The 21,367-nt window shown below is 43.0% G+C and overlaps 1 protein-coding gene across 1 annotated transcript in view; it reads left to right on the top strand.

Moving 5' to 3' along the window:
* Positions 1-3,479: 3,479 nt before the first annotated feature.
* Positions 3,480-21,367, top strand: part of oxtra (oxytocin receptor a) — a 30,719-nt gene continuing 12,831 nt past the window's right edge. Inside the window, exons 1-2 of the mRNA XM_063068382.1 lie at positions 3,480-3,603; positions 4,225-5,341. Coding sequence (XP_062924452.1) covers positions 4,429-5,341 — 913 coding nt within the window. The 5' untranslated portion in view covers positions 3,480-3,603; positions 4,225-4,428. The remainder of the gene's footprint in view (positions 3,604-4,224; positions 5,342-21,367) is intronic.

Raw genomic sequence — 21,367 nt, 5'->3', positions numbered from 1 at the left:
GAGCAAATATCAAAATGGGGAATGTGCCTTTCCTCCCACATTTGCCTCTGTCACTTCTGTGGCCTCCCTCTCCTCTTCCTGTGCCTGGCCTTTCTCCTGTCTCTCTGATGACCCCTCATCCCTGTTTCACACTCCTATCCATCTCTCTCCTGTCTGCTCCCTTTATCCTGTCACTCTCCCTCCTCTTGGCTCTCTGAGGCCGGTATGGATAATTTGCGATGATAGAAACTGGCAGGGCGAGGGTAAGAGGCTGGGCCCTCCTACGTGCTTGTGTTCTCTGAAGTGCCGGAGGCTGAGGGGAGACAGCAAAGTCAGAATCGGAATCAGATTCAGGTCCTTAGTTGCTGACATAGTGTGAAATTTGTTGTTTTGTGACAGCAGTGCAGTGCGAGACATAAACTGACTATAAGTTAAAAAATAAATAAATGATGCAAATCAGGAATGATGAGGTAGTGTGCATATGTTTATGGACCATTCGTAAATCTGGTGGTAGAGAAGATGACACCATTCCTAAAACTTTGAGTGTGTGTCTACAGGCTGCTGTACCTCCTCGCTGATGGTAGTCACAAGAAGAGGGCATGCCCTGGGTGGTGAGGGTTTATAGTCACAGATGCTGCCTTCTTGAGGTAATGCCTCTTGAGGATGTCCTTGATGATGGGGAGGATGCTGAAACTACGACGCTCTGCAGCCCCGCCTGACCCAGCTCACTGCAGCCTCCATACCAAGTGGTGATGAAACCAGTCTGAATGCCCTCCGCTACACATCTTTAGAAATCTGCAAGAGTTTTTGGTGACATAGCAAATCTCCTCAAACTGCTAATGAAGTAGAGCTGCTTCATGATTGTCATCCTAGGCTCAGGATAGAACCTCTAAGATGCTGACACCCAGGAACCTGAAGCGTCTCACCTTTTCCACTATCAAACCCTCAATGAGGACTGTTTCCTCTAAGCTGTGTGGGTGCATGGCCATGCAGTAACTGAAATGCTCCTGTGCACATAGCTTTTGTTGCCACGCAGCTGGAACTTTCTTTTACATGTTAATATAATTTTGAAATTATGTGAATATACCATGTTAATTGTGAAACACTCTGTAATTAATTATATGTTTATGAATATGATCCATAAACTTTATAAATGTACCAGAACCTTTACTTCAAAACATTTGAGAGCTTCGACATAGTTATATTGGTCAGTGTTTCAAGCTATAACACTGTTACAAATTGTAACAATAAACACAGAATGGAAGTCAGTAACTATTTGTTAATAAACTGCCGGCCTGCTGTATGCTGATGCCATCTAAGTGTAACAGTTTGCAAAACTTGAAAGATTTCCTTTGATGTTCCTTATTTTATTGTACCCTTCGTTTAACAGATCAAAGGTATGTGATTTTTCAATTGTCATTCTAAATATTCATAACATGCACATAACTGTCATGGTCCAGTCCATGAAGTTTGCATTCCGGTTCATGGTCCGGTCCATGGTCTCCAGACTCCGGGTCTTCCGGCTGTTCCTTGTTTCTGTTGGGCTTAATCATAGGCACCTGATGCTCATCTTGGGGCTGGGAATATAAGTGGCCCTGGGATCAAGTGTGGTTGCTGGTTTGTCTCGCCAGTATCCCCTTGGAACAACCTGCTGGTGGAAGGTTAAAGCAGCCATTTGTGATCTCTAGGCCTGATTGGAGGACCACTGCTTCATGGAGCCTTGTTGTCTCTAGTCGGAGCAGTCATCATGGTATGGATTCGGCCATTTTTGGGGCCAGCTGAGTGGCCATCTGCCACTCTGAGCTAGATATGGATTCGGCTGTTTCCGTAGCCAGCTAAGGTTGCTGGCTGCCCTGAGACTCGGAGCCACCCTGGATTGAGCTCCCTTCCTGTCCCTGCCTCTGTGGGGTAAGTCGGGCTGTCCTTGCTGTTACCCTGCAGTTGGATCTGTCCCTTCCTGTCCTCGCCTCCGTTGGGTAAGTCGGGCTGTCTTTACCGTTACCCTGAGGCTGGTCTGTTCCCTTTCCCTTTCCCTCTCCATCTGAACCCCTGACAGTTTCCTCGGCAGTTTACCTCAGCAGTCATCCCGGCCCCGCATCCTAGTAAGCATCCTGGCCCGGCATCCAAGGAAGGAGCCTGGCCCTGCATCCTAGAAAAGGTCCCCGCCCTGCACCCCAAGAAGGAGTGCCTCACCCTGCCCAGGAGTGCCTCGTCTAGTCCTGTAGCCGAGCCTTAAAGTACCCAAGGCATATCCAGTCCTGTAGCCATGTTATGTCCTCGCCTATTTCCGGGGTCTGAGCCTGAGTCAAGACCCAGGTTCTGGGTTCTTGTCCAGTCTCTGGCTCGGAGTCCAAACCCAGGCTCCTAGTTCCCAGTTCCTTGTCCTGGTCCCGCTTTCCCAGCCCAAGTCTGTGTTCCTGTCCCAGCTCCTAGTCTGTGTCCTGTCCTGTCCCGTCCCTAATTCGAGTCCAGTCCAGTTCCCAGTACTTCAGTGCCTGTGTCTTGCATTTGAGTCTGCCTTCAACACCTGCCTTATGACACATAACAACAAACAAGAACATTTAAAGTGCTGCACAGTTTTCAGGCCATATAAAAGTCTCCTACTCAGAGTGGTTGGTCTGTGCAGCTGGGAAAAAAAAGAGGAAATGTGATAGATTTATAATAAGAGAGGCATACATAGAGTAAACAGTCTGAATATTTTTCCCATGGCAAAAATGTCAAATACTGTACTGAGAGCATATCATTGAGGTGGGGGGAGGGAAGTTTAACAAAGATGTGTGGGGGGAGTCATTTTTTACACAGAGATTGGCAGGTGCCTGGGAGCAGCAGCCACGTTTGAAGCAGATATAGTAGTGGTTTTCACCAAGCTTTTAGGTAGACAGGAATATTTAATGTGTGAAGGGATACGGATCTTATACAGGCAGAAGGGTATAGTTTAATTTGGCGTTGTGTTAGGCACGGGATGACGGCCCAAAGGGCCTTTTCCTATTTTCTATATATACAGCACAGAAACAGCCCTTCTGTCCATCGAGTCCACATCAGCCATCTTGAGTCCTCATTTCTGTCTGGCCCCTCCTCCTCTCGCTTATTTCTCTCCATTCCTTCAATCACTTCTTCTCCGTCGCCTCGCCCTTTCTCTCCTTCTTATAGCCGTAGCTCACCTCCTCCTGGTGCATCCCCTCTTCCTACTTCCTCCCTATTGTCTCCGGAGTGATTTTCACCGCCGCTGCCCCTCTCTCCGTCCCCCCTTCCCTTGCCCCGTTTCTTTCCCCGGGTGAACTGAGGTCCGGGTGTTGCGGGCTGACTTTGCCGTGTCGCTGGCGCCCCCTGTCGGAGGACCGTCGTACGTATCTCCTCCCCATTCATCGCCCAAAGCTGCTATATATTTAGGAGCTGGAAGCTCAACAACTCAGTCTCTCCAAGCTTTTCATTTTGTTCCAGTTTACTAACCAAGAGTAACCCCACCCCCCCATCAACGAAAAGCGTCAGATATTCTCGGTGTGAAGATGTTAGCGGTCTTTGGTCTGATACTCCATATACATCAGCGGCTCTCGGTTCACTGGGGCTAAGGACTCGGGTTCAAGACCCACCCCGTCCTTTCCCGTCCCCAGTCGCTACAAATAGGTAGGTCTTAAACTGCGCCCAGTTTCGTTTATTTGCAAGATGCGGCGCAAGGTTAATAATTGTTGCAAGGTTTTCGATTGCATCGTGACTTTTCTATCCAGATCGGCGTTGCTCGATCCTTAAAACCGTGTGAATCGTGATCAAGTTCTAAATTATTCGAACGGCTCGGGGTTAAGAAGAAGGAAAATGCGCTAAACACGGTTTGGTAATGAAGGGTGGGAGCCTAATTTCTGGGGTCTATTTTCAGTAAAACATCATAGTTTCGTTGCTGGAAAAACGGTGAAGGGGAGAACCAAATGTTAACTTACAGGACTAATGAGTTCGTGCTCATAAAGGAGGGATGGAGCGGATCTCATTTTGTTGCTGGCTGTAAAACTAAAAATTATTTTTTTTAAAAAACCGCAAACTGCTGGAGGAACTCGGTGGGTCTGACAGTATCTGTGGAGGGAAAATGTTTTCGGTTGAGGTCCTTCATTTGGTTATCAAAAGTTCACTGACCGTGAACTTTTCTCAGATCCTGGCTGGTCCGTTGAGTTCTTCCAATAATTTGTTTGTTGTTCCATATTCAAGCATCTGCAGTGTTTTGAACTGGGGACTTGAACGGCGTGCTTTGTTTTCCAGTCTCCCTGGACGTGCGTTGGTTGAAACTGACAGGGAACTGAACGGAATCCGGAGGCTTGGACCGCGGCTGTCCCGGGACGCGAGACTGAGGCAGAAGAAAGTTACCACGGAATTCGCAACCCGTTCGGTCAATCCGAGCGAATCAAGAGCGGGCCGGAGAAAGAAGAAGTAGATGTTTAGGTGGTCCTGGAGGTGAGAGGGGGGATGGCCGCGTCCTGCCAGCAGCTCGATGCAGGAGCGTGGAACCTCACGTCCAGCGGCTGGGCGGCAGTGCCGAGCAACAACGCCACTGTGACTTGCAACGGCTCGGCTGGGATCGTCGTGAGGGACGAGGTGGTGGCACATATCGAGGTGGCCGTGCTCGCCATTATCCTGATCCTCGCCCTGAGCGGCAACATCGGAGTCCTGTTAGCCATCTACTCCAGCCGCCACAAGCCCTCCAGGATCTACTTCTTCGTCAAGCACCTGAGCATCGCCGACCTGGTGGTAGCCATTTTCCAGGTGCTCCCTCAACTCATCTGGGACATCACCTTCAGGTTCTACGCGCCCGATTTCCTCTGCAGGGCGGTGAAGTACTTACAGGTAGTGGGAATGTTTGCCTCTACCTACCTCCTGATCGTCATGTCCATTGACCGCTGTATGACCATCTGCCAACCCTTGAAATCCCTGCATCAGAACTCCAATCGAGTCTTTGTCATCCTCTCCTGGGCCATCAGCCTTCTCTTCAGCCTGCCCCAAGTCTTCATCTTCTCCCTCAGGAGGATGGGCCCCGGGGTTTACGACTGCTGGGGTGTCTTTGTGCAGCCGTGGGGAGCCAAGGCGTACATCACCTGGATCACCCTCTCTGTCTATATCATCCCGGTCATCCTACTCATCATTTGCTACTCGTTGATCAGTTTCAAAATCTGGCAGAACGTTAAACTCAAGACCCGCAAGGAGACCGAAGTTTCGAGAGGTGGGGTGATGTCCCGGGTCAGCAGCGTGAAAATCATCTCCCGCGCCAAGATCAGGACCGTCAAAATGACTTTTGTCATCGTCTTGGCTTACATCGTGTGCTGGACTCCGTTCTTCATTGTGCAGATGTGGAACGCGTGGGATCAGAAGGCGCCTCACGAAAGTAAGTTCATCCCAGTGGAAGTCGAGATCATTGCGAGCAGAGCCGTTCCCGCTCCCGTACACCTAGACACTCCTGCACAGTGGCGAAAGGGCGAAAGGAGTTAAAAGAGAACAGGGCAGGGAAATAGCCGAGTCGTACGTCTTGCCTCTTCGGCGAACCGACCCGACTATTGCATTAAATGCTAAGTTATTGTGTATTGCCTAGTCATAAATCATTTTCTTATTATATACACTGACAGTCGTATTAGTTAAAAAGAGCCTCACGATAGTTATACTAACAGTTCTGTTCATTATAGCTAAGTTTAACATTTACAGTGATTATGGACAATTCCATATTACTCTCATTCACGGCTATATTATAGTCTTATATGAATAACTCTGACAGTTGTATATTGGCTATTCTGTTTATTACATTAGTCCAGATGTCCTACTCTATTCAACATTATTGGATATTTTATTCGAAATGCATGTCAGAGTTAGATTACATTATATTCAATACACTGGGGTGCGACGAAATTTATATTAATTATAGCGCCAAAATTATATTAGTTGAAAATTTCTCAATATGACATAATAATATACTGCACACCTGATATTTCTAACAGGTAAGGAAACTAGCTGATTACATATTCTCACATTATTTACTTCTAGTTAAAACGTACACCAATTCATTATACACTATATAGTTTACTGGCCAGTTGTTTAATGATGAATTATCATTACATATTGATTGATGTGCATACAGCAGCATAAGTGCTCAGTAAATGTAGACTAATTGCTTACTGGTTGTTTCTTGATTAAATTGTATACTAATTAGTTGGTGTGGAATTTAATCAAGAAATTTGGCACAATTCATTCTTGAAATTGTCTTGTTTATACTGCTGAAAGAATGTTCCATAAATGCAAATCGTTTATAGACCAGTACAGTCAATTTCATGAACGCAGGAGATTCTGCAGATGCTAGAAATGCAGAGCCAATGAAGAGTATTGATGAAGGGTCTTGGCCCAAAATGTCAACTATTTATTCCTTTCCATCATTGCTACCAGACCTGCTGAGTTACTCCAGCACTTTGTAAGGGTTGTATGAGAATCAGAATCAGGTTTATTATCACCGACATGTGGCGTGGAATTTGTTAGCTTAGCAGCTGCAGTTCAATGCATTACATAATGTAGCAGAAAGAAAAATAATAATAAATAAAATATAATAATAAATAAGTAAATCAATTATTATATTGAATAGATTAAAAACATGCAAAAACAGAAATACTGTATATTTTTTTAAAAAGTGAGATAGTGTCCAAAGCTTCAATGCCCATTTAGGAATTGGATGGCTGTTCCTGAATCACTGAGTGTGTGCCTTCAGGCTTCTGTACCTCCTACCTGATGGTAACAGTGAGAAAAAGGCATGCCCTGGGTGCTGGACGTCCTTAATAATGGACACTAGGGGAAATCAATTTCCCCTAGAAGGAATTAACTACTTAGTACATATTTTCTGAATTAAGAACTATTCCTTCATGCACTTGTTAGTGGTAAGCTAGTGAAGACAGAGTTATACAATCAATAAGGGTTTATCACAAAATTTGAGTACCTTCATAATGCTTGTATGATCCTTCACCAAGAGATGTCCTAATATAAGTCTCTACTTGTTTCTTTCGTGCATTCTGTCAATTCCTTAGTAACTTTTTTAAAGATCCTCCTGGTGCTTATGAACAAAAAGCAGAATAGATATACTTATTTGTAGAGCTTTCTCAAATGTACAATATTGATGGACCTCTTCACTCTCACTGCTCCGATTTGTGTTATGGTTTATTTTGTAAGTGTGTGGGGGCTAGGATCAAATTTGACTAAGATTACTTTATCAACCAGCCTTTTCACAAAATTGAATTTTTACTTGACGTAACTAATGTTTAAACTTTCCCACTTGTTTTTACAAGTTAAGACAATATGATCAAATTTGTATTGTTAATACATGTAATAATGCAAGCCAGCATAAACTCTGCCTTTATATATTAAAAATTGACAGTTTACAACGCTTACTGACTCTTAGTTATCATGTGTTAACCATTTGTAATATTCAGCAGTTATAAATTAATTTCCATATATGTGTATATATCTGTATATATGTTAATATTGAACAGTTATAAATTCATTTCTCATTATAGATACTGACTATTTCCATATATTACATGGCCTAAGCACTCATAAGCTCACAAACTTTACATGTCAGGGTGTGTCGCACATAGACCTGCGACCTCATAGATCCAAAGACCTCTGGTGCTCTCTTTGTGGCATTTGCATGTTCTGCCATGACTGTGTTTAGGTTTCCTTCCATTTGCTAAAGATATTATGTTTGGAAGGTTAATTGTCTACTATAAATTTCCCCTAGTGTATTTGAGGAGTGGGGGGGGGAGGATTATTACTTATCAAAGAGCCATTGAGACAGAGAGGAGTATAGGACTGTCAGCCCAACTTGTCCATGCTGACCAAGATGCCCACCAAATGATCAGAGTAGTGGTATTTCACCAGTAGCCCTCAGAGGGCCTCCCATTTATTCTATGTCTCCTGGAACATGAGCGAGAGAATGAGATCAGTGTAGATGGGGCTTGATGGTTATAACACCAAATGCAAAGAAATACCTGAGGTGGGATTATTCCACTCACTAACCATTCACCATAAGTGTCTGTGAATTTTACCATGATATTTATTAAAATTTGAAAAAGTGGAAATAGAAATTAAACTAATCCTATGAGTCTCTTTAGATGTTTCAAAAATAACAGATATGAAGCTTTTACAAGCACCTGCTTGTTTCAAGGCTCCTGAAAGTAATTATTACTGTTCCAGCCGTGACTGAGTGGTTATGACATTACCTGTTTCAGTAGTGGAATTACTGCTTTGTGATTATCCATAAACATCTATCATTTTTTACAAAGTTGCCAAGAGTAATATTTACATTCCACCATAATTTATCAGGGGAAAACTAAGAGACAGTGAAACACTGATATCAAATAGACTTACCTGCTTATGAAAATAGTGCAAACTCCTGAATCCCACTGAGTAACCCAGCTTCCACCTGTATCCAAAAATATGTGGATTGATAAGTTAATTGGCTGCTGTGAGTTGCCAATAATATGTAGTTGAGTGGGTAGAATCTGGAGGCAGATAATGGAAGTGTGAGGAAAATAAAATGCAATTAGTGTAGGATTAGTAATAGTGTTGATGGGTGTTGAGTAGCCAGTGTTGACTCCAGGGTTCAAAGGCCCTGCTTCCATCTATCTCTTCTAAAATTCTGTAAATTAAATGAACCAACACACTGGGGAAAAGAATGTTTGAAGATCAAGGCCTCAAACCATACTAAGAACTCATGGTCTACTGGGCAGCAGTGATCCCTGCCTTCCTGTATGCTTCTGGAACTGGGACTAGTTACAGCAAGCTACTCAAGGCACTAGAAAAACATCTAATTTGTGTACACACACACGGCACCAATTGGGACTTTGATGGATGGGTGTCAAAATTTAGGAACAAGTCTGATGCATACCAATCAGACTGTTGGTCCCAAACTCAAATATTAAAGTTTGCTGAGCATCATTTCATATGTATCATGTCCCTTTAGAGCTGCCTTAACTAAAGCTGAACATGTTATAACCAGGGATTTAAAATAAAAGCCAATATTGCACAATTCTTCTTTTTCTCCATTCTTACAAGATCTCCATTAGTTCAATTCACAACCTTTTTACATCCCTTGTTCCTGAGGTGCTAGCCATGCCTGGTTAGTAACACTCACACTTTGCGACAATGCTTCCATTTTCGGCTAACCATGTGAATGTGGAATCTAGGCTGTCGCACCCATTGATGAGCTGAAGGGTTGCTGCACCATTGGAAATGCAAATGTTTCCACGAGCCAAGACCCTGCCCAAGGCATTTTAATAACATCTCTGCTATACAAAGAGGGAATGCTGAAAATACTCAGCAGGACAGGCAGCATCTGTGGTTGATTTTTCAGCAGAACTCAGTAAAGTTAGAAAGTTTTAAGTTGCAGAGTAGGGACAGAGAAACGAGCTGTCAAGGTCAAAGCCAATGTAAATTTATTTACAGTCTGTCACCATATATTACCTTGAGGTCCTGAGGGGTGTCTCAGTGCGAAACATTGATTCTTTTTTCCTCAGTATAGATGCTGCCTGACCTGCTGAGATCCTCCAGCATTTTGAGTTCGCTACCTTGAGATTCATTTGTCTGCAGGCATTTATAAGGAAATAAATAAATCTAATCCAGTTTATGAAACACTATACATAAACAGATTGACAAATAAATAATGTGCAAAAGGAGACAAATTGTACAATAAAAAATCATACATCATACGGAGAACAGGAGTTGTAGAGTCCTTGAAAGTGAGTCTGTAGACTGCAGAATCAGTTCAGAGTTGTGGTGAATGAAGTTATCCACACTGGTTCAGGAGCCTGAGGATTGTAGAGTAATAACTCTACCTGCCCAATGGTAGTAGTGAGAAGAGAGCATGGCCTGGGTGGTGGGGCTCCTTGTTGATGGATGTTCCTTATGAGTGAGCTCAGTCTCAGTGGTGGGGAGGGCTGTATCCACCACTTTCTGTAGACGTTTCCATTCCTGGTGAAACACTCTGGTTCCATCGGCTGCATAAATCTAGGGAAGATAATCTCCGGCCCCGCCAAGCATGTGAGTTTGAGGTGCAAGCCCATCACAAAACCCCCTGTTTGTGTGGACGGTGCACGATGTTACCCTGTTACAAATAAGTGCCAGGAAATAACAGACAGTACATTGCATACAATTAAAAGATTTAGCTTTATAACTCTTAATTGGACTCAAGGGTTAGTAAGAAAGAGCAAAGAAAAGGGCCCATTTTAATGATACAGTCTAATGTGCACAAGTTGGAGCTCTGTTTCCCCATCACCAATTCTCCTTTGATCTCACCCCAGGCTTCGTCAAATCACAGCCCCGCTCCAGGTCAAATCCTACAACTTCTTCTCTCCGGCATCTTCTCTCTTCCTTCCCTTAACAAAAGCCCCGAGCCCAACCTTTGTGTCCGTCACCAGAGAAACCTCCCCTTAATCCGGCCACCTGAATTGGATGGCATACCATTCTCCTATCTCTTATCTTCAACAGTAACCCAAACAAGCAGCTTGCAGAGAACAGCACAAAAATCAAATACAGAACAGCACAACAGTAAAAAAAAATATGAACCAGGGTGTTACACTGGGCATTGGTGTTTCTGGTGGGGATCAGTGATCTGTGATGGCGCAGAGACCATGACAGATTGAGTGAGAGTTGAATGTTACCTCAGTGCCCCGATCTACCTTGGCCATTCAACCTATATATTGCATCTTAGCAGATGATAGGGCTATTACTGTCTGCAGCTCCTCACTATATACAAATTAGCTGCCATGTTTCCTGCATCACAACAGACTCATAAAAAAATTAAATAGAAACAGAATGTGAAACAAACATCAAATTTGTCATTTTTTTGGCACGTTTTAGTTACAGAATTAGCAACATGCTTGGTTTTATGGGAATATAACCTTTTGGTAACATGGGAATGTAGCGCCTTTTGTTTTTCTCTCTCTCTCTTTCTATTTGAACATTTTTCCCCTCTGAATTTCACTTGCTGTACTTGAATGGGCAATGAATTTATTTCTTCTAACTCACCCATGTTTTTTCAGTCTTTCCTCCTTTTGTTCCCAATCCTTAAATCTCATTAGTGAAAGTAATCCTCTATTAGTTGTGCGCTCCAGTCGATAGCCAGATTCTGTCGTAAAGCAGTTATCCAGAAACTTAATGGGCGCATATTCTTTGAGCTGAAGGAGAGGTCAAACAAGTGGACGTCTTGGTCGGATGACACCTTTAAGCAAAGCCTGGCTACACTATAAATTACAAATCAAAGCCCACAGAACATCCTGCGGCTGGATTTCCAGCTGTCCCCTTGCTAAACAGGTGGATTATTACTCAGAGACCTTTGCATCAGCTGCTTACATAGTCACAGCTATGATTTTTCCAACCACGAGATTAGCTTTATTTGTCACATGTACAGTGAAATGCATCGTTTGCGTCATGAATATGCTGGCGGCAGCCCGCAAGTAACGCCACGCTTCTGTTGCCAACATAGCCCGTACGTCTAAGCCTAACCCAAAAATCCTTGGATTGTGGGAGGGATCCAGAGCACCCAAAGGAAACCGACGCAGTCACAGGGAGAAAGTACAACTCTTTACAGACAGTGGGGGTATTTGAACCCTGATCACCGGTGCTTTAAAGCATTAAACTAGCCAGAATGCAGCCATGCCACCATCAATCATATTAAAATAATATATTCATTTCAGTATTTATTTGGCTGCTTCCTAGTAGTTCTGGAAGTGTTTAACCACTGATAGTGTGTTTTTCTTTCGGGAAAGCTAGAATAATCTGTAATATACACTCAGTGGCCGCTATATTAAATAATAAGGTGGTCACTCAGTATACTGTATCTTCGCGATCTCCTGCCACTATATTAAATAATAAGGTGGTCACTCAGTATACTGTATCTTCGCGATCTCCTGCCACTATATTAAATAATAAGGTGGTCACTCAGTATACTGTATCTTCGCGATCTCCTGCCCCTATATTAAATAATAAGGTAGTCACTCAGTATACTGTGTCTTCGCAATCTCCTGCCCCTATATTAAATAATAAGGTGGTCACTCAGTATACTGTATCTTTGCAATCTCCTGCCCCTATATTAAATAATAAGGTGGTCACTCAGTATACTGTATCTTTGCAATCTCCTGCCCCTATATTAAATAATAAGGTGGTCACTCAGTATACTGTATCTTTGCGATCTCCTGCCTCTATAGCCCTCCATTTCAAGCTTCGACGTGTTGTGCATTTAGGGATGCTCTTCCTGCACATCACTGTCGTAACGTGTGGTTACTTGAGTTACTGTCGCCTTCCAGTCTGGCCATTCTCCTCTGACCTTTCTCATTAACAAGGCGTTTTCAGCCACAGAATTTCCATTCATTGGACTTCTTTTGTTTTTCGATTCTCTGTAAAGTCTAGTGTGCTGTGTGTGAAAATCCCAGGAGATCAGCAGTTTCTGAGATACTCAAACCGCCCCGTCTGGCACCAACAATCATTCCACCACCAAAGTCACATAGATCACATTTCTCCCCCATTCTGATGTTTGGTCTGAACAACAACTGAACTTCTTGACCATGTCTGCATGCTTTTATACATTGAGTTGCTGCCACCCACGTGAGAGGCTGGTGAGATTTTTGCGTCAACGAGCCGCTGTGCAGGTGTAACTATGAAAGTGGCCACTGAGTGTACTTCAGAAAATTTGAGGCATGCACTTGCAAATTAGCTCAACCCATAGAAGTGAATGTCACTAAAGTTTGCCAAGTCAAATGGTGGATATCATCCTAAGCACATGTGGGAGCCCAAGTGTAAATGGAGCATAAGAAGAGTGGCAGAACCCTCTCAGGATTCATATTTTGGATGACTGAGGAGCTACAACATGACATGGGAAATATTTAGTGAATACCTGGAGTGAATAGAATTGCTGCCTCATGATTGGATATTTGCATTAATGAGTAGGTGTACAGGTGTACCTAATAAAGTGGCAATTGAGTGTGTGTTGGAAGAGATAAGGAACGGGATCAGCTGTAGACAATTTTCCCTCCTGAGACCACCCCACTGTTCAAAATGATCATGGCTGATATTATAGCTCAGCATCACTTTCCTGCCTTATCCCCGAATTCCTCAACTCCTCCAATATCCAGAAATCTGCAGATCTCACTTTTGCATGAAATTAGTTAATGAGCATTTTCCTATATTTATGAACCCACATGAACTCGAGGGCCATCAAAGCACACCTGCGCTTTTCCTTCCTTGGAAGGCTAGGGAAATTCGACCTATCCCAGATGACCCTCACCAAGTTTTACAGACGCGCTACAGAAAGCACCCTATCTGATTGCATCACAGCTCGGTATCCCAACAGCTTTTCCCAAGGCTGAGAGAAACTGCAGAGCGTTGTGAGCACAACCCATTCTAAGACGAAAACCAGCCTTCTCACCTGTGACTCTATCTACACTTCCTGCTATCTCAGGAAAGCAAACAACATAATCAAGGACCCTCACACCCTGTAGACAGATGATACAAAGAGATGAGAACATTGCCACAAGATTCAAGGACATCTTCCATCCTGCTACTACCAGACACTTGAATAGGCCTCCCCTATATTAAAAAAAAGAACTCTTCATCTCCCAACCTACCTTCTCGTGCTCCGTGCACTTTAAGCATCTAGCTGCACTGCTCTTTTCCTGGAATGGTACCTCTATATTCTGCATTTTGTTTTTGTTCTTGTACTTTAATTAATCTACACATGGAATGGTCTATCTGGAGGGCATGCAGACAAAAGTTTTTCAGCATATCTCGGTACATGTGACAATAAAAACTAATACCAATATTAACACCTATCCCAGGGTAGGTCGGTTGTAGTATGTAGTGATCAATACTTGGGTTGCAGCCTGTTACAATCTACATTTGCAACTTGACTGAGGGGACAAAATGACGTATTTTCAAGTTTATAGATATCATAAAACTTGATGTGCAAGTGAACAACATCATTCATAGAGTCAGAGGATCACCTCAGGAGGAGGAAACTGAAAGTACATGAGCCAGTCCTGATCAGGGAATCAGAGGTGGAGAGAGTCAACAACTTTAGTTTCCTCAGTTTGATCATTTCAGAGGATCTTGTCCTGGAAGCAGCATGGAGGTGCCGTCACAAAGGCACACAGCGGCTCTACTTTCCTAGAAGTTTGCATAGATTAGGCACGTCATCTTAAACTTTGACAGACTTCTATAGGTGTACAGTGGAGAGTATCCTGACTGTTTGTATCATGGCGCAGTATGGAAACATCAATACCAAGGAATGGAAAAGTCTACTGAAAGCAGTGGACACCACCCAGTCCGTCACAGGCAAAGACCTCCCCATTATTGAGCATATTTACAAAGAGCGCTGCCAAAAGTAAGCAGCATCTATCATCAAGGACACCGTCCTCCCCATCCCAGCCATGCTCTTCTCTCATTACTACCATCGGGATGGAGGTAGAGAAGCCTTAGGTTCAGGATCAGCTGTTACCCTTCAACCATCAGGCTCCTAAACCAGAGTGAATAACTTCACTCACTGCAATGCTGAGCTGATTCCACAACCTTACACAGTCACTTTCAAGTTCTCTGCAATGCATTATTTTTTTTGTATTTCCATGATTTGACTCCTTTTGCACATTGGTTGATAGTCTTTGTTACTTGGAGTTTTTCATAAATTCTATTGGATGCTTTATTTTCCAGCAAATGCCTACAATAAAATGAATCTCAAGGTAGTATATGGTGACATATACATACTTGAATAATAATTTTACTTTGAACTTTGAATACAGAAAGAGGCCCTTCAGCCCATCAGTCCATTCTGACCATTGTACTTATCGATATCCATCCCATTTATGGGCAGTTGGTCTATAAATTGGACTAGTGTGGAAAAGGAGGATGTTAACTCACTTTCCTTTCACATGTGCTGTTGATTGCCACATGTTTCCAGCATATTTTATTTTGTTTTCAGATTTCCAGCATCTGCAGTTCTTTTTTTATATTTTCATTTAAGAATATAAGAAATAGAGACAGGAGTAGGCCATTCAATAAGATCATGGCTGATCTGGCCATAGACTCATCTCAACCCACCTGCCTTTTCTCTATAACCCTTAATTCCCCTAGATGCAAAAATCTATCCAACCTTGTTTTAAATATATTTACTGAGGTAGCCTACACTGCTTCATTGGGCAAGGAATTCCACAGATTCACCACTCTCTGGGAAAAACAGTTCCTCCTCATCTCCATCCTAAACCTACTCCCCCAAATCTTGAGGTTACTTACTTAGCAAAGTCCCAAAGATTCCTGCAATTTAATGGACTCTCACAAGATTTTAGATCTTAGTCCATATTGGTAGTTGGAAGAAAACATACTGCATGTAAGGTTATGTAGATAATATGTTGCAGTCTTCACAAACCAAACCAGCTTTGATTAAGGGGTTTGAATTTTAATACCATAAGACATAGGAGCAGAATTAGGCCATTCATCCCATCAGGTCTACTCCACCATTCCATCACGGCTGATTTATTATCCCTCTCAACTCCATTCTCCTGCCTTCTTCCCGTAACCTTTGACACTCTTACCAATGAAGAACCTGTCAACCTTCACTTTAAATATACCCAATGACTTGGCCTCCACAACCATCTATGGCAATGAATTCCACAGATTCACCACCCTCTAGCTAAAGAAATTCCTCCTCATCTCTGTTCTAAAGGGACGTCTTTCTATTCTGAGGGTGTGCCCTCTGGACCTAGACTCCCCCACTATAGGAAACATCACGTTCACTCTACCTAGGCCTTTCAATATTCAAAAGGTTTCAATGAGACCCCCCCATTCTTGTATTTGTCCTGCAGCTTAACAAGAGGTATTGTAAAATGTAATTGTGTGTCAGTCACTCTTTAAAGTAGGGGTTCCCAACCTTTTTTTATGCCATGGACCCCAACCATTAATTGAGGGATCCTTGGACTCCAGATTTGGAATCCCTGCGTTAAAGGCTGCTGCTCACACCAGTTGTCATTGCTTAGGCTATACAATGGTAAAGAGTTGTTATGAAGGTACTGAGAAACATTTACACCCAGTTAATTCAGTACCTCCCCCCTCCCCCCCAAAAAAAGAACACCGGATACACAATAAAAGACCTAAAGCAATTCCAGAGTATGTTGGCCTGGCAAACATTAGGACATAGAGAGAGAGAGGAAGTGATAATGAAAGGAGGGGGAGAAGAAAGACAAGGGAGGTGGGGGGGTGGTGTGGAGTGGAAAATTTAGAAAAGGAGAGGGAATGTGGAGGGATGGGGAAGCAAGAAAGAAGAACGAAAGAGAAAGGGTTTATGTGTAGTTCAGATACACCAAAATCATACAATATTTGTTCTGTCTTGGTCTGATACTTGGCAACAGCTTTAAATTCCACTGAGGTAAGTTAAATTTAACTTGCTGGAAAATTTAAGTGAAAATATAGTGATAAAATCTACTAAGGTCCAGATGATTGATTTGACTTATTTTTTGTATCCGGTTTTTGATTTCATTTTAGTAACATTTTAAAGGTATTTTTGTTAGTTTCCTATTTCTTTTGGGAAAATCCCGAGCAGACCTTGTCCCTTCATTCCATTTCTTAGATTGTGTTGTTTTAAATTCACTCGTACCCGTTCAGGTCACTGACATCCACCAAGGAATAAAGTTTCTCAAATAATTCACTGACAAGTCTGTGGGTAAGAACAGAAGTACAATCTTCTATGCGGTGGTGTGCTGGGGCAATGGCATCAACACGGGTGATGCCAACAGGCTCCATAAACTGGTTAGAAAGGCTGGCTCTGTTATAGGTGTCAAACTGTACACACTGGAGGGGAATAAATTACAGGTAAAATTTGAGGGGATGTGGTGTCACTCTATAAACCAGTATAGACTGAACAGGCTGTGTTATAAGGAAATACAGATTATCTGTTCCCAAGCAATAGAATCGCAGTAATCTCCAGCCTAGACAGAGGCCTTTTCTCTCACCTCCATCACCATTTCAGCTCTCCATTTGAAGCATTTTCTCTGATCTCATCCTCTGGTACGCTCATAAACCTTGTAAAAAAAGAATCTAGATGGAGCCAGTGCCTCAGAGGCTCAGTCCCGACCTTGGGTCCTCTCTGTGTTGCTTTTGTACATTCTGTCTGTGATAACATGGGTTTCCTCCACGTGTTCTGATCACACCCCTATACACACACACACACACTCCAAAACGTGAGAGCTGGTAGGTTAATTGTTCAAAGTAAATTGGCTCTAGTGTGTAGGTGAGTGGTAGAATCTGGGGGAAGTTGATGGGAATTTGGAGAGAATAAACAAACAGGAATTAATGTATGTTTGTAAATGGATGTTTGATGACCAGCACAGACTCGATGGGCTGAAGGGCCTTTTTCCCTGTTGGGTTTGTCTTGAGCCAGGTCATTGAGTGTATTTAAGGTAGAGTTTGATAGGTTCTTGATTGGACACAGCATCATAGAACATAAACATAGAACATAGAAATTTATAGCACATTACAGGCCCTTCGTCCCACAATGTTGTGCCGACCATGTAACCTACTCTAGAAACTGCCCAGAATTTCCCGAGAACATAACCCTCTATTTTTCTATCAGTGGCTACAGGGAGAAGGCTGGGAAGTGGGGCTGAGGAGGGGAAGAAAGGATCAGCCATGATTGAATAGTGGAGCAGACTTGATAAGCCAAGTGGACTAATTCTGCTCCTGTGCCTTATGGTTTAAGATACAGTGAAAAGCTTGTCTTTCATACTTTTCACACAGATCAATCACAAGGTTGCCAAACAAGTGCAGTGCAGGTAAACAATCAAGTGCACGAACGTAACAAAATAGACTCTGGGGCCAGTGGTCCATTTTGTCACACAAGAAATCTGTTCAAGAGTCTGATAACGGTGGGATATAGTTCCCTAGAGTTCTGAGGAAGCAGTCTGCGGTCTGTACCACTGTGTCACATTCAGAGACAAAATCCTGCCCTCCTTCCCCAGTCTCTGTAACAAAGCTCCCACTCCAAAGCAGCTCAAAACGGACACCTCAACCACCACCAGCAAGATACAAAACCTGGAGACCATGCACCACCAGAGTGAAGGACAGCTTTTATCCGGCTGCTATCAGGCTATCGAACAGACCTCTCATTTGCTAAAATAGGAACTTGTTGATCACCCAATCTACTTCACTGTGACTGTGGCATCATACCTGTCCAGCTGCACTGCACTTCCCCTGAGACTGTAACCCTTTAATTTGCGTTCCATTTCTCTAATTACTACCTCAACGTGCATATGATCTGTCTGGATGGTACTCAGAATAAAACTGTTCACTGTTTCGGTACATGACAAGATAATAAACCAGTAAAAATTCCAATACTTGCAGCTTGCAATTTCAAACAATATGCTTCTAATGACTTTCCACTGACACGATGAGACTACTCTCAGGTTAGAGGTCCAACACCTCATATTATGTTCGGGTATCCCGTAACCTGAAGGCATCACATCAACTTCTCTAACTTCTAGTCATTTCTCCCCCCTTCCCTTTCCCTATTTTTCGATTCCCCATTCTGGCCTTCCTCTTACCCCTTCCCCTCACCCGCCCATCACCTCCTTTTGGTATTTCCCGCCCCTTTCACTTTCTCCCATGGATTCCTATTGAATTCCTTCTTCTTCAGTCCTGTACCCTGAACTCAGAAACTTTCTGATTGAGTGCTGCCCACTGATATCAATGCAAGTCGGAGCTGAAGTGCATTACACGTGTGCTTTGCTGCCCTCTGCCGGCAGTCCTGTAAAGTACAATCAGCGTATCTGCCCTGCTTTGAATTAAGTGATTGTGTTCCAACCTGATTCGTGTGTCAGTGCCTGTTCCAACTTAGTCAGGAAGTTTCAGTCTCTGGTGTGATGTCAAGTTGCATTTCATGTGGTATAGGTCATCAGAAGTATTGTGCAAAAGAACAATTCCCTCGTGTGTATCATATTAACATCGAAAGCAAAATATTATGGATACTGGAAATTGGAAAATAAGGTTAGAAAAAAAGTGGTGATACTCTCGTGGGAATGAAACAAAGCTAACGTCACGAGCCAATGATCTTTCAACTGAACTGGAACAAATTACTGCTGGGTAAAGGAGCAAGGAGGAAAATCATCGATCAAGTTAATGGTGTAGTAGTTTTGTTACTAGACGAACTATCCAGGAATTTAGTTGCTAACCAAGTTCAGAAGTTTAATATAAAACAGATGGTGAGTGGGAGCTCCAGGAGTGGATCAAATCAGTGCTGGATCCCACTAAATGATGGCAGATGTGGATGACAGACCCATCAGGCTGCTCCCTCTCTTGTTACGAGATAGTCATAGCCAACAAAAGATTATCAATTTGATGTGGAAAACTGCTGTAATCCAGCAAACACCAGAGGTGGCGAGTTCCGGATTTCCCTCCACCTGACCTTAGTCTGAGAAGAGCTTCTAGCTTTAGTCCCCAGAGATCAAGTTAAAACTAAAACGTTGTTTTCTTTTATCAGTGGAAAATAATGAGTTATTGTCCAACACTATCAGGTTTTTAATTAGTTTGTAGACTTCAATTAAGAGTCAACTCGACGTTGTCTGTCCCCATCCGTTAACGTGTTGTCAGAGATCAAAGACTGGAGGAAGTGAGATTGACAGTGATGTGTCCATAGCATCACCCCATCAGTGATCTTTCTGCTGCGGACAAACACCAGAGGACTGGGTTGCTTCCTAACAGCTGGCACGTCAAGTCCGGAAGGATGGCAGGGAGACACTTGCTTTAGTGTCTACGTGTGCGTCCATGGAATTGGAATTGGAAAATGAATTAGGATTAGTTTATTATTGTCAAATGTTCTGTGATACAGTGAAAAGCTTGTTCATACAGAGCAGATCATTACACAGTGCACTGAGGCAGAACAAGGTAAAACAATAATCATGCAGAATAAAGAGTAAAAGGTACAGAGAAATTGCAGTGTGGGTAAACAATGAAGTTCAAGATCATAATGATGTAGATTATGAGGTCAAGAGTCCAAATTATCATACTAGGAGACTATTTAATAGTCTTATAACAGGGGTAGAAGCAATCCTTGAGCCTGGTGGTATAAGCTTTTAGACTTCTATACAATGGAAGAGGGGAGAAGGGAGAACGTCTGGGATGGTTAGGGTTTTTGATTATGCTGGCTGTTTTACTGAAACAGTAAACAGAGTAGTTGTCATACCAAGCCTTATATATCCCCATAGGATGCTTTCAAAAGGTGCATTAATAAAAATTGTTAAGATCATAAAACATAGGAGCAGAATTAGGCCATTCAGCACATTGAGAAAGCTTCACCATTTCATCTTATCTGATTTATTATCCTGCTCTTGTTTTTTCCCCTGTAACCTTTGAGATTCTTACTTATCAAGAACCCATCAACTTCTGCTTTAAATGTACCCAATGACATAGCTCCGTAGCTGTCTGTGGCAACAAATTCCACAGATCTACCACCTTCTGGCTAAAGAAATTCCTCCTAATCTCTGTTCTAAAGGGACAGCCTTCTATTCTGAGGTTGTGTCCTCTGGTGCAGTCTACCCCCAGTGTGGGAAACATCCCCTCTACATCCACTCTATCTAGGCCTTTCAATATTTGATAGATTTCAATGAGATTCCTCTCATTCCTTTAAACTCGAGTGAGTTCAGGCCCAGAGTCATCAAACGCTACTCATATGTTAACACTTTCATTCCCAGGATAATTCTCCTCTGAACCCTCTCCAATGCTTTTTTAGATAATTTCTTAGATAAGAGGCCAAAACTGCTTATTATATGGTAAGTGTGGTCTGATCGATGCCTTAAAAAGCCTCAGCATTAAATCCTTACTTTTGTATTCGACTTCTCTCAAAATGAATTCTGATGTCATTTCCCTTTCTTGCCACCACCTCAACCTGCAAGTTAACAATTCTGCATGAGGACTCTCAAGTCCACAGAGACACAGGGGCATGCCAAATTTCTTCTACTGAGGAAGTAGAGGAGCTGGTGAGCTTTATTGGCCATGATGTCTATGGTGTCTATGAGGGTGAATCAGATCAGGCTACTGGTGATGTTCTCCATTAGGACTTTGAAGCACTCATCCTTCTCAACCTCAGCGCTGATGTAGACAGGACCATGTGCCTTGCTTCCCTTCCTGAAATTAATGACCAGCTGACACTGAGGGAGAGACTGTTGCCATGACAGCGGGATGCTAAGCTCTATCTCCCTCCTGTACTCCAACTCAACATCATTTGAGATGCAGCCCATCGCATTGGTATCATCCATAAACTTGTAGATGGGGTTAGAGCAGCATCTGGCCAAATAGTCACGTGAGTGTACAGGGAGCTGAGGATGCAACCTTGTGTTTTGAATCCACATGG

The sequence above is a fragment of the Mobula hypostoma genome, chromosome 15 (assembly GCF_963921235.1).
Source record: "Mobula hypostoma chromosome 15, sMobHyp1.1, whole genome shotgun sequence".
Classification (NCBI taxonomy): Eukaryota; Metazoa; Chordata; class Chondrichthyes; order Myliobatiformes; family Myliobatidae; genus Mobula; species Mobula hypostoma.
Note: the sequence above shows the minus strand (reverse complement) of the source record. Positions and strands in the feature narration are given on the sequence as shown.